Source organism: Lytechinus variegatus, chromosome 12 (assembly GCF_018143015.1).
Source record: "Lytechinus variegatus isolate NC3 chromosome 12, Lvar_3.0, whole genome shotgun sequence".
NCBI lineage: Eukaryota > Metazoa > Echinodermata > Echinoidea > Temnopleuroida > Toxopneustidae > Lytechinus > Lytechinus variegatus.
Genome location: NC_054751.1, coordinates 18544889 through 18558499, shown reverse-complemented (window position 1 = coordinate 18558499; position 13611 = coordinate 18544889). Strand labels below are relative to the sequence as shown.

The window sequence follows — 13611 nt, the reverse complement described above, 5'->3', positions numbered from 1 at the left end:
CAATATACGTCACCAAATAATGTTACATAGGTAGGTCTATTTGAAAACATGTTTCCATTGTGAAACACTGTTTTTCTTGACAGGACATACATACATTTATACATAATACATGTACACGGCACTTCTTCATGTAAACACTCATTTTTTTAACAATATAACAAGTGATCATTCTGCCCTCCAAGTGCTTACAATATATTAAGTTTGTATTATTGAGAAAATAGATGTTCTTATCTTATTTCAGTATACATGTACTTGTATATATAGGAGAACTTGAACGGATGTTGCTGGGGTGACTATTCCAAATACTGGGACCAGTGAAACTTATGCTTTATTGTCCTTTCTTGGAGTATAAGCCTACATGGGTCTGTTCTAGCACGCAATCAGTAGTGACTTATAGCAAATTGCATTTCTTACCCTTAGTTACCAAATCAATTTGCTTCAGTCATGCCAGTCATATCTAATAACCCTTTTCTTTCGTGTTATTTTAGTGATAAATTGATCAGGGACATGATTTAAGAATATATACATAAATTTCCTTTGCGCTTTTTTTTATTTCTGTATATGCGACTGTTTAGGATAAAAAGTATGACTTTAATGATGTGTAAACGAATCACAGGCCCCATTGCAAGAAAGGGTATTTCAAGGACAGTCTTTTCGCGTCGCCGATCTATATATAATGATGCGTCGTAGAAGACGCATTAAAAAAGGTCCAAATCTATTTAGCTCACTTTTCAATTATTTTTTAAACAATTACTTGAGATACGAATCATTTATAGGCAATGACTTTTCTGTTTAATTTGACGGATGAATAAATAAATGAAGGTATTTTAAAAAGGCGTCTTTTATACACGGCGCATCGTCGGCTACAAGAAAGAAAATACTTGTAACGACCATTTCGTGTAATCGTCTCCTGGCTTTTGATACCTGTACTTACAATAGCTCAATTTTGGAGGGGCCCACGAATGTATCGGGTTGAAGACGGATTCTGTCTGATGAAAGAAGTCGCCTGGGAAAAGAAATAATGCCACGGCGTCAAGATAACCAATGGATATGACAAAACTGTAAGGGTAAGTATATTTCAACTTTTGAAATGAGTCTGAAAACAAAATAGCTATGGATCAATTGTGTTTCTGAGAGATAGTGGACGACACAAAGCGTAGGAACAATAAACAGACCGCATATTGCTGAAATTATTTTTTTCTTAATAGAGGTCCTGATATACAAAATTTGGTCATATCGTTTACCATCTTTTTTAGATTTCACCCCTAAGAGTAACCTATTGTCGTTACTATTATTAACTGTACATACATGTAAAAGATGGTGATAATTTTTAATGTATTTCCTCAGGTTTTCTTTTGAACGAGATCTTCTAAGTGTAACACGTATAAGGAATAGTTAACATGGTCACATGATAACACTGAAATCAAGACCGATTTGGGGGGAAAATATCCTACAAATACCAAACGTGACGTAGAAATATATTTTTACTCGCATTCTCGCCAAATTATAAAAACAAAAGAAACATCACGCCTTTTCTGATTTCTTTTTAAGTCGCACCTAAATAGAAGTTCTTCCTTGATGCCATGTTTAACTATCGAGGTGTGCCAAGTGCAATATTCAGTCGCATCTTTTCAGATGTCAATATGATCCTGATTTGAACATTGATTTTCTAAGGAATGACTGTGTAGCCTTGCAGAATCTATAAACGTTAACGATTGTTTATTTATTTGGTTCTTTGAATAAGAAATTAATTTAGTGCGGATCAACCTACATCGCCTTCCCCAACATTTGCATGAAATAGATAAATGGCGACAAAACCATAACAGAAAAATCAGGTGCAAATGCCAATAGTTACGGAAATATCTCGATACTGATGCTCCCCCTTTCAATTTCCCTTTAGGATGAGCGACTATTCCATAACACTCACACATCACGTAATGTAGGCAGTCCATTTAAGGCTCCTGGTTCGATGTTTGTGATTGGATTCCCTTGAACTGATCTGTGGATAATAAATCAAAAATATTAATCACGATTCAAGATTTATACAGCGCATATATCTTCTGTTAATGATATTGAAGATGCACTTAAACAATAAAAATGAATGAGACCACTTAAACAATAAAACAATATAAAATGATAGAAACTTGACGATTTTTTTGTTTTGCATTTTGATAATTCATAAAATTACAGAATCGATTGGAACGTGGATATCAAAGAAGTCCACAACAGAAACTGTGTCTTTAATTTGTAATGGAACAGATATGGTGCCCGGCAGAGAGAGGATTAAGATCGATAGATACATTTTGAAACAATAAACAAATAAATATATGCATCACTCTAATGTATGGCTCTCTAAATCATTTCATAAAATCTTCTAGTTGACTTCAAAATTAGGTTAATGTTACACGAGCCTACAAACATTTACTTAATCCTGAAATAGAATTCATTAGTTGTCTGCTCTAAAGTTTAACTCTTTTAAATAAAACTGGCTCTACGAATCCCGAACTACTCAGAAACCACTGACATCATGGACACTGTCCGAGATTTATTATCATGAATGCATAATTTTGATCATGCATAGTCTTATAAACCCACTTGAATAATGACAGTTTTTCCATTATTCTTTGCGACATATTTTGTTTAAACAAAATTATATATTAACAATTTGAAAATACGTATGAAACCAAATGGTTATCAAGACAATGTCTAATTATTTTATGAAAAGTAAGGGGTTGGCCTATACGCATAAACCTAGTTACAAAAAAAATGCTAGTACTCAAGCTTGAAGACAAACCTTGCCAGATCAAAATTTTAAAAAATAACTGGAGTCTCATCAGAAAGAAAAGATTTGTTTTAAATTTCAAGAGATTTTTTAAAACATTTTTCCAAGAATCTGCTAACTTATATCAAGTGCCCCCTGATAAGGCATTCTGTTACAGTGTGTCTACAATATGAAACACATTATTCTACCGCGTTTCCACAGTATGAAACATACCATCTTCTAGTATGTCATACAGTGTGTTCACAGTATGAAACACATTATCTTACAGTGTGTCATACAGTGTGTTCATAGTATGAAACACATTATCCTACCGCGTTTCCACAGTATGAAACAAATTATCTTCTAGTCTGTCATACAGTGTGTTCATAGTATGAAACACATTATCTTACCGCGTGTCCACAGTATGAAACATATTATCTTATAGTGTGTTATACAGTGTGTTCACAGTATGAAACACATTATCTTACCGTGTGTCCACAGTATGAAACAAATTATCTTCTAGTATGTCATACAGTGTGCTCACAGTATGAAACACATTATATTATAGTGTGCCCTCAGTATGAAATATATTATTTTATAGTATGTCATACAGTTTGTTCACAGTATGAAACACATTATCTTACCGTGTGTCCACAGTATGAAAAATATTATGTTATAGTATGTCATACAGTGTGTTCGCAGTATGAAATACATTATCTTATAGTGTGTCCACAGTATGGAACACATTATCTTATAGTGTGTCCACAGTATGAAACACATTATCTTATAGTGTGTCCACAGTATGAAACACATTATCTTATAGTGTGTCCACAGTATGAAACACATTATCTTACAGTGTGCTACCTACTGTGACCAAAGTATGAAACACATTATTTAATAGTGTCATAGGCCCTATAGTGTGTTCACAGTATGAAACACAATCATCCTCACCCTCTGTTTTGAGCGTTTTACCTGTGAAGTTATATTTTCACATCTAGCCCGTGATCCTGTGACCACACTAGGAACATTTAAGCTGTAGAATTGTCCACAATTTGGAATTTTCTCCACACCATTAGACCAATATCTTCATATACTAAACGATGTGTGCATCACAAATGACGCTCAAAGATTGGGACTTATCACAGACTACAAACTGAGTGATTGGCCTTCTGATATGACAGCTATTCTCGAAAGTAATCTGAGCCGAAACAATTGGAATAGTCAGAATTTCGTTTGATAAAATTATCAGCACTAAGCTACGGGATGAATTTTGCCTGGCATAGTCAAATTAATGATTATGGAAAAGTAAAGGAGATTATGTAGACAGAGAGAGAGAGAGAGAGGAAGAAAGAGAAATAAATCGGTCTGGAGATGGATAAAAGGATAGCGGTAGACATGGTAGAGAGGGAGAGAGGGGGAGGGGGTAAGGTTGTAGGAGATAGGGAGGAGATACGGAGGGAGAATAGGTTTAAGGGAGTGAAAGAGGGCAACAGCAAAAGAGAGATAAAGAAAGAAAGCAGAGAGGGAGGCATTGGTCGAAATTTGGTCAGATACTTACAAGATATCAATATTGTTAAGCCCGTAAAAATAGGATGAATTAAGTGATGTCAAACGATTATGAGTGATAATCCTGCAAAAAATAAAAGCACATACAAAAATTCAAACAATATTAATCCTTCGTTAGTAGTTTTATCATGTTTATGTCATTTATAGAGCTCTTTACTGTTGATTACTCTTTATTGTAACAGAATAAATGAAAATAGTAGACATAACAAACTGATATAAGTGACACAATCATAATCTGCAATGTACGGTTACAGAAACAGGGTTTGTGCTCATCAATAAAATTGTAGTAAAGTTTTAAAAGATAATTAGGCAAGTTTAAAGGTCAAGTCCACCTCAGAAAAATGTTGATTTAAATCAATAGAGAAAAATCAGACAAGCACAATGCTGAAAATTTCATCAAAATCGGATGTAAAATAAGAAAGTTATGACATTTCAAAGTTTCGCTTATTTTCAACATAATAGTTAAATGAACGAGCCAGTTACATCCAAATGAGAGAGTCGATGGCGTCACTCACTCACTATTTCTTTTGTTTTTTATTGTTTGAATTATACAATATTTCAATTTTTACGAATTTGATGATTAGGACCTCATTGCCTGAAGCACAAAATGTTAATGGAATTCCACGTGTTCAGGGAGGAATGAAACTTCATTTCACATGACAATGACGAGAAAACGAAAATATTTCATATTTCATATAAAAAAATACAAAAGAAAGAAATAGTAAGTGAGTGATGTCATCAAATCTCTCATTTGGATGTAACTGACTCGTTCATTTTACTATTTTGTTGAAAATAAGCAAAACTTTAAATACCATAACTTTCTTATTTTACATCCGATTTTGATGAAATTTTTCAGTGTTATGCTTGTTGAATTTTTCTCTTTTTATTCAAATCAAGTCTTTGTTGGGGTGGACTTGTCCTTTAAGTATTTGGCAAAATGGAGGACTATCCTGTCCTTACCCTGCAAAAAATGTCATCACCATTGTGACCTATACAAAATATCTTTGGGGCGCTGTAGAGTAGGGGTAACGACTCTCGTCTTCTAATCAGAGGGACGTGGGTTCGAATTCCAGCCATGGCGTGCTTTCCTTCAGCAAGAAATCTACCCACACTGTGCTGCACTCAACCCAGGTGGGGTGACTGGGAACCCGGGCGGAGGTTCATAAAGCTTTTCGTAAAGTTACGCACAACTTTACTAACGACTGGAACATGTTCTTATACATAAGTCAGCTACATAGGTGTATATTATATAGCACGAGAAAGGGTCACCAGTCGTGCGTAAAGTCATTCATAACTTAGGAACAGCTTTATTAAACGGCTCCCTGGTGGGATTAATTCCCTGAACGTGCTGAATGCACCAAGTGCCTTTCGCAGCTGGTGCCAAAGCCGGGGTAATACACTGAGCATCATTGAATGGACATATAGATTATCGGCGCCTCATTAATGCTAAATATCATTGTGAGTATTATTATTATCATTATTACTACTATTACTATTATTATTAGTAATATTATCATTATTATTATTAACCTTATTACTATTATTCGTATCATTATTATCATTTTTACTATTATGGTTATTACCATTATCAGTATTATTACCTAAGTATAGTGAACAAACTTTATAATGGAAAAAACGAATTTTTACGTTATTTTACACTACTCACAAAAATTTAAGGTTGTCTCCAACTTCAGCAAACGCTCCAGGTGGTATTGTTGCCAAATCATTGTGTTCAAAATCTCTAAAAATTAATCATATCAAAGATCACATTTGTTATGATTCTCACACCGACATATCCTACAAGATACGATAATAATAATAATAATAATACATATGAATTATATAGCGTCTTTTCCATTTTTATTAAATGCTCAAGGCGCTTTGAAGGGAGTAAGACATAAAAGTAAAGAGAACTATATAAGAGAAGTACAAAAAAGGACAAATTTAAAAATGAGGAAAAATGACTGTCTTCAAACCTAGTACCTGCTGGTGAACAAAAGCAATTCAAGGTTGCCCTTAAAGGATGTTGCAGAGTTTGAGTTCTTCAGCTCCTGTGGTAGTGAATTCCACATGGCTGGTCCTGCATGAGCAAAGGCTCGATCGCCCCAGGATTTTTTAGATAGCGGGATATATGCAAGATCGCAGTGTGCGTGCAGGTGTATAAGAGACTTGTTGTAATCGGGTGCGGATCTATTGATGATATGATGAACCAAAAGAAGAATTTTGAAAACTATGCGATCCTTTATGGGCAAGCAATACTGACGATACGACTGTCAGATTACTAAAGACAAGATAAAAAATCATAAGTGATAATAATGTTACTGTCACACCATTGAATCCGGATCAGAATCGAGCAATGATACAACATTAACATAACATGTAAGCTTTTGGTAGGTCAGAAGTCGTTTTTCTTGGTATAACTTGCATGTTGCACAGATCATGTATTACAATATTCTCTCACAATAAGACGCTCATGATATGACACACTTGTGACGAATGACCGAAAGATCGGAGGCGTCTGGACATACGCTCACTGTTTTTTTTTAACTGCCGAACTGGACTGAATCCACTTGAAAGGCGATGTGAGTCTTGCAACGACCCAAGGCGGATTTTAATTACTGAACTAGGAAAAAACAATAGTTATTGCTAATGAACAATGCAAGGGCGGATCCAAGATTTTCCAAAGGGGACAGGGCACATTTTTCCTAGGAAAATTTGACCAGCAAATAAAAAAGGGTCCTCACTTCTGTAATAATGACATATTTCCATTTGAAATATAGGCTGTATCATTCAAAGGGGGGGGGGGCGAAACTTGTGTAAGAATGGCATATGGCTCTCAAGGTGGGGGGGGGGGAGCCATGGGCCGGATGTCCCCCCCGGCTCCGCCACTGGAACTATAGTATGCAAATGATTGTGCGTACGCGTATTACATTACTTATTTTGAACTGTTTAAGATTAATGATCGAGCACTGACCAAAAAAAAATACAATACAACACAAAAAACATATAACACCAAATTTAGACCTGCACCTTACGATAAACTAATTCCTTCATTGCCATGATGAATCTAGTCATATTAAATTAAGTCCCATATCCATCAAGACCTACGAAGAGCAATTTTAAAGTTGGATGGCGTTTTGCAGAAGTTAATTGGAAATCCGATTCCTGATCAGGTCATGTTTCATGGCCGTTTCTCAGCAAAGCTTGAACTATCCTCGTTCATTTTGGTATTATGAGAATAGAAAGCATCAAATTTCTATCATTATAAAATTCCTTCAAGAATGATTAAATGATATTTCATTTCGGGTCTTTTCAAAAGATTTTTTTGGTGGGGGGGGGGGGGCAATCGGTATGATAAATTAATTCTATATCTATTGCCAAGAGATGGTCATTTAACTTCAACAAAATATATTAATCTAATCCAATGTTAAATACAATCTGTATAGTGCTAAATTCTACGTTTCAAAGGGAAGCCGTTGGTCCCCAGGTTGCTTGCTCACAGGCATTCGTGCTTTCTTAGCAGTCAGGTAAAAAGCTTGGTTTAACAGAACAAAACGCATTTCTTTCAATATGTACAGAATTTATATTATCATTATAACAGTAATGTAATATGAAACATTTCATGAGAAATAGCCTTAATGTTGATAAAACAGTGATTTGCACATATCCTGCAGATTTGCAATTTTGCTTTGAAAATTGTTCATTTGCACAGATGCCGTTGATAAATTTTGACAGATTTGCACATTTCCCGGCGTGGCGTTTGCACACATACCGTTCTTTGCACATATCCCGGCCCAGTGGCGTACCGTGGGTCACGGCATTGGGGGGGGGGGGGGCACCAGCAAAAATTTCGGGTCACTTAGGGAGCGTGCGAAGCGCGCTCAGATGACAGGTATACTGACCTAATAGAGATATTTTAAGGACATGCAGTGAGTGCCATCAAACGAATATGTATCTCACCGATTAAATAATGCGAGCGCGAAGCGCGAGCTGAAAATTTTTGATATTGAGGGCTAAAAATTGACATTATAAGGAAATTGTTTTGTAATCATGATACTTAACTGTCTCGTTAAAACAAACAATGCGAGCACGAAGCGCGAGCTAAAATTTTTGTATATACTGACCCTAAACAAGGAAATTTTAAGGATTATATTTTAGAATCCATTAAGAGTATAAATATCTCACCATAGTCATCTAATGCTAGTGCCATCCTTTCCTGATTTTATTAGAATTACATCTAAACACAGTCATGAAGCACCTTTTGTAGTCATGTAATCATGATTATCATACGTATCTTACTAATCAAATACTGCAAGCGCAAAAGCGCGAGCTGAACATTTAGGAAATATAGACCTAAAGAGGGGCATTCTAAGGGTTGTTTGTAGGAATTCTCTAAGACCCTACGTATTTGACTAACCAAATGATGCGAGCTCGAAGCGCGAGCTGAAATTTTTGTATATATTGACCTCAAAACATGGATATTTTAAGGACTATAGTTACGAATCCATTAAGTCAGAGTATACATATCTCACCATAGTCATCTAATGCGAGTGCCAAGCGCTTGCTGATTTTGTTAGAATTACATCTAAACACATGGAGCACTTTTTGAAGTCATTGTAATCATGATTATCATACGCATCTCACTAATGAAATACTGCGAGCGCGAAGCGCGAGCTGAAAATCTAGGAAATTCAGACATGAAGAGGGGCATTCCAAGGCTTGTTTGTAGGAATTCACTAAGACCCCACGTATTTCACTAACCAAATGATGCGAGCGCGAAGCGCGAGCTAAAATTTTTTGATATTCAGATCAGAAAAATTGACATTTTAAGGACTGATTTTAGGAGTTCATGAAGAGCAGAAATCTCACCAATCCACTAATGCGAACGTTAGCACGGACAGGAAATGTTTTATATTAAGACCTTGAAATAGGTCAATAACTTTCAGTAGTCATGAAAAAGAAGAATATATCACTACTTAAAACAATAATTACTCTAATTGCGAGGAAATATATTATTTTGTTGTATATTGATTTGAAAACGGGAGGCTTTAGTACAGCAGTTTTATATGTCTCTATAAAAAGTCTATGCGAGCACCAGAAACAATGAAGACACAATTAAGCAAATAATGTTTCATAAAGTTGTGAAAAATGCTTCTTATGTTATATAACATAATATAACACTATGATAAACAACAATTTCTTCTTTCCCCCACTACGTTTCTCTTCCTTTTTCCCTCTTTTTCTCCTTTTCCCCGTTTTTTTTTTTTTTTGGCCATCCGATTGGGGGGGCACGTGCCCCCCCATGCCCCCACGTAGTTACGCCACTGTCCCGGCCTTTGCACATTAGATGGCTCCACACCCGCCCCCAGTATTTCCACATTTAAAATATTACGTCGTTTAATTGTATCTGAACTGAAAACTTTGTAATTGAAATTAAAACCATGGAAACAGGGTTGATGGATCTACATTGTAATTCATAACTTAATCCTCCAACTTACATGAAAGAGAGTCGATCCAGACCTGTGAAGCAGCCGCCATCCAACTGAGTAATCCGGTTCATTTCCAGCCGTCTAAATGTCATGACAGAAATAGGTACATAACGATATTTTTTTCTTTAAATAAATAATTAGTTTGCAAACTTCCTTTTCTAAAAAGGATATGAATGACAAAATACATTATCTATAATCAGCAAAGGCAGTGTCTGTCTACCGTGTATTAATAAAGTTACTGCTATTTTCTGATAAAGATTTCACTGGCTTGCCATTTAGACGCTTGCCTCTAATACTAGTACGTTGTCAATGCCGAAAGGTGTGATTATCCAATATTTTGGGGCTCGGAAGTTTTCTTCGATATTTAACTTTCTGAGGAACAAATTGTGAAATTCAGCATTTGATTTGAATGAACATAAAGGAATCAAACAAGCAACGATGAAAATTTCATCGAAATCAGATTCAAATGATAAATGAATAACATTTTAAACGCTATGCTTGCTTATCTTTATTGAATGTTTTGGTTCCGTTGCCAAAGTGTGCACTGACCATGGCAACCAGTAGCGTATACAGACAGGGGAGCGCTTGCCCCCCCCCCATTTTTTTTTCACGACAAAAGAAAAAAAAAATGGGGAAGACAACGAAAGAGAGGAAGGTGAAATGTGATATTACTTCTTGAATATTATCTATCACAAAATTTGATTTTTGACAAAAATGTCGACATTTTTCGCTCGCTCGCGACTTTTTAATTTTATTTTTACGGATACCCCAAATCTCTCCCCCTCAAAATTGTTGGCCCATCACTCCACTGAAGGCAACTTCGAGCGGTATAGCACATGTTTGTTTTGTGAACAAAATATATTGTAACGGAGTGATGATGTAAAACTATTTGGATGTCAGCTGTTTTTTGGTATGATATTACTACATTTCTCCCACAATGTATAGTTTTAATTCTGATAAGATTTATGGTGAAAAGGGAAAAACCAATGATTAGGGAGTTAACATTTATGCAGGCCTGACGAATACTTACAATCTCCCTAAATTACGAAGACCTTCAAATGTGCCCTTCTCAAGAACAGTCAGACTATTGTTTTTGAGTGACCTGTAACAAAGGAAATAAATCTTGAAACCATTTGAATTTACAGCTAGCATCGTCCGATTTCCAATAATTATGTTTGCCGTCTTCATTTGGCTTCATACTGCTATTTTTAGTTGAGGATATCCGATATCAAATGTAAAAATATAATAAATTTCAAAATGGTTGTAGCGTACATGTACTGTGGATCTTCCAATGTGCTCAGATTTTGAGGTAAGTTAAGATAATAAGCAAGGGCTTAGACTGGTTTTTTTCGTGGGAGGTGGAAGTAAAGTTTGGAAAATCAACTGTTGAAAGCAGAAGGGGTAGCAGATTTCGTTTTGCTTAACAGTGTCGGAACTCCTCTGCCTCAGCGGGTGGGTGCAAGTGCATCCCGAGCATACGATCTTGATAATTATCGTTGATGAAGGTAACAGGAGACGCTACACTGTAAAAACAGTGGTGTTAAAACTGACACCAATTGGTGTTAATAGAGGACCACACCCTAAGGTGTTAAAATAACACCATAGAGATTGAACATAACACCAAAGAGTGTAAATGTAACAACCATAGGTGTTGTAATAACACCTATAGGTGTAAAACTAACACCACCAATTTAACACCAGTGTATAATAACTGGTGTGGTTCTCTATGTACACCGGTTAAAACCACAGTTTTTGCTGTGTACCAATTCCCAAACGATATGTATGTAGCTATATCTTTCCAAAAGCAAACCTGAGCAAAAATAGCGCATACCTCAGCGATATTGCCTTGGAAATGATATTGAACAAAATATAATACGGCTGTCAGAGGAAGTGGTTGGGACTGTGGTTCCCGGAGTTACACCGAAATAAGACTATTTTTCTGAGGGGTGCAGCCCCGAAAGATAATGGTCGCATTCCCGTCACTGAGGGGACCACAGTTTACCAAGCCTCCGATCGACGGAAATGTAAATGAATGAATAATAAGGAATCCCAGTCTTCGGGTGAGAAATTATTAATTAAATGTGATAATATTACAGGTCATTGCTAATTGTGAGTACGCGCACTATTATAATCTCAGTGAGATTGATTAAAGCCCCGCCCGTCAAGCCGTAAATAGTCTTCTATTATTGGAAGAAAAAGTGGTACATATTTTCTTTTTGAATTAAAGGCCAAAATTGTAATGACATATTTCTCAATCAGACAAAGCTAATATGGCATAAATGAAGGCAACAAAAGGATAATAACAGAACATATATATGTATATATGATAAAAGCAATTGATAGGGAGATGCAGCGCGCGCGCAGGAAAAGTTGTGTACTCTATATTCGGCACGCAGGTTCATTGTAATGAACTAGCAAATCAAATGGGTATATCCCAGTTATTGACAGTAAATTTTTCGCAGGGTGTGCTGCAGTAAATTTGACAGGCAAAAAAAATATGTATATATTTGAAAATAAGGGGGGGGGGTGGTTCAACACAAAATGTTAGTCATTTCCTTTGCATTTCTCCAATTATTTTCCACATCTACCAGAATTCCAGGGGAGCTTCCCAATGGAGAATGATACACACACCCCCAGCACTCCCGCTTCCCAGGGCCATGAAAAGTATGATTTTACAAAAATGCCGATTTACAATCTCCAAAGACGATGAAGTCCAACAAAAATACCAGGTGGTAAATGGCTTAGTCCAGTCGATTTCAGTTCCCTGGAGAGAAAATGAAAGTGGAAGAAATTTGTGTAATATCGCAATTATTTTGAAGCAATTTTCAACATAATAACTAAATATGGAGTGCCCCCCCCCCCCTTGTCCAACTCCTCTTTTAAACTCAATTCAATTTAATGTTTGCCCGCAAACAACGCAGATATTAACATCATTGTAACAGAAGAAGTCCCCATGAGAACATTGGTAGTACCTAGTACGTTCAAGTCTGTGAAATAAATTCAACTGCTTTTCTTAATATTCTAAACAGCAATTAGAGAACCCCCTGTGTGTATACCTACTGTTAAAGGTCTGAAAACCCCTGTACACTATAACACATCCGCAATATTTCTTTCTTTAAAACTCTTTATCGTTATTAGAAATACCCCCTGAAAAACATTTCATCGTTTACCTAATATTATTTCTAAAAGATGTTGTCAGCATTAGAATGATTTATAATCAACATGACAATGATAATGGCATTTTCAACTGAAGCGCCATTTCCACATTGGTAGAAGTACTCAACGCTTTTAAGAAGACATAGAGTGCAGATGTAATGAGAGGAAGGAAGAGGACGAGAAAGGGAGCAAGAGACGGAGAGGGGGGGGGGGGGGGTGGACTGTTATTCCACACAGAATGAAACAAATAGAGTTGTTTGGGTAAGTATAGCTTTGTTAGATACGAATGGTCTTTTCCATGTTCCTTAAGAAGTTTAGTGGTAATTACTCCCTTCATAGAATCCAGTATCTAACTTTCATTAATTGCTTTCTCTATAAAAAAATATCTTTGAATTGGCCAAAAATGTAATAAAAGCTGTTATAGTAAGTTGTGCCGTCATAAACATGATAAAGCCATTATTGTCTGGTAATTTATTCCACTTCATTCCCCAATATAAAGCTCAATATTGTTATTCAAGTGATATCTTTCAATTGACGAAACGCTTATTTTACTTTGCTTAATATGGCCCATTCATTAAAAAAATGTAAATATCTTTTATTACATTTCCTTATTTTGTCATGCATGTACAATTTCATATA

General features: G+C 35.9%; 1 protein-coding gene across 1 annotated transcript in view; it reads right to left on the bottom strand.

The window, feature by feature from the left end:
- Nucleotides 1-13611, bottom strand: part of LOC121425407 (G-protein coupled receptor GRL101-like) — a 30767-nt gene that overhangs the window by 1368 nt on the left and 15788 nt on the right. Inside the window, exons 8-14 of the mRNA XM_041621452.1 lie at nt 12509-12580; nt 10847-10918; nt 9826-9897; nt 5994-6068; nt 4320-4391; nt 1928-1999; nt 935-1006 (exon numbers count right to left, since the gene is read on the bottom strand). Of these exons, the coding sequence (XP_041477386.1) occupies nt 935-1006; nt 1928-1999; nt 4320-4391; nt 5994-6068; nt 9826-9897; nt 10847-10918; nt 12509-12580 (507 nt within the window). The remainder of the gene's footprint in view (nt 1-934; nt 1007-1927; nt 2000-4319; nt 4392-5993; nt 6069-9825; nt 9898-10846; nt 10919-12508; nt 12581-13611) is intronic.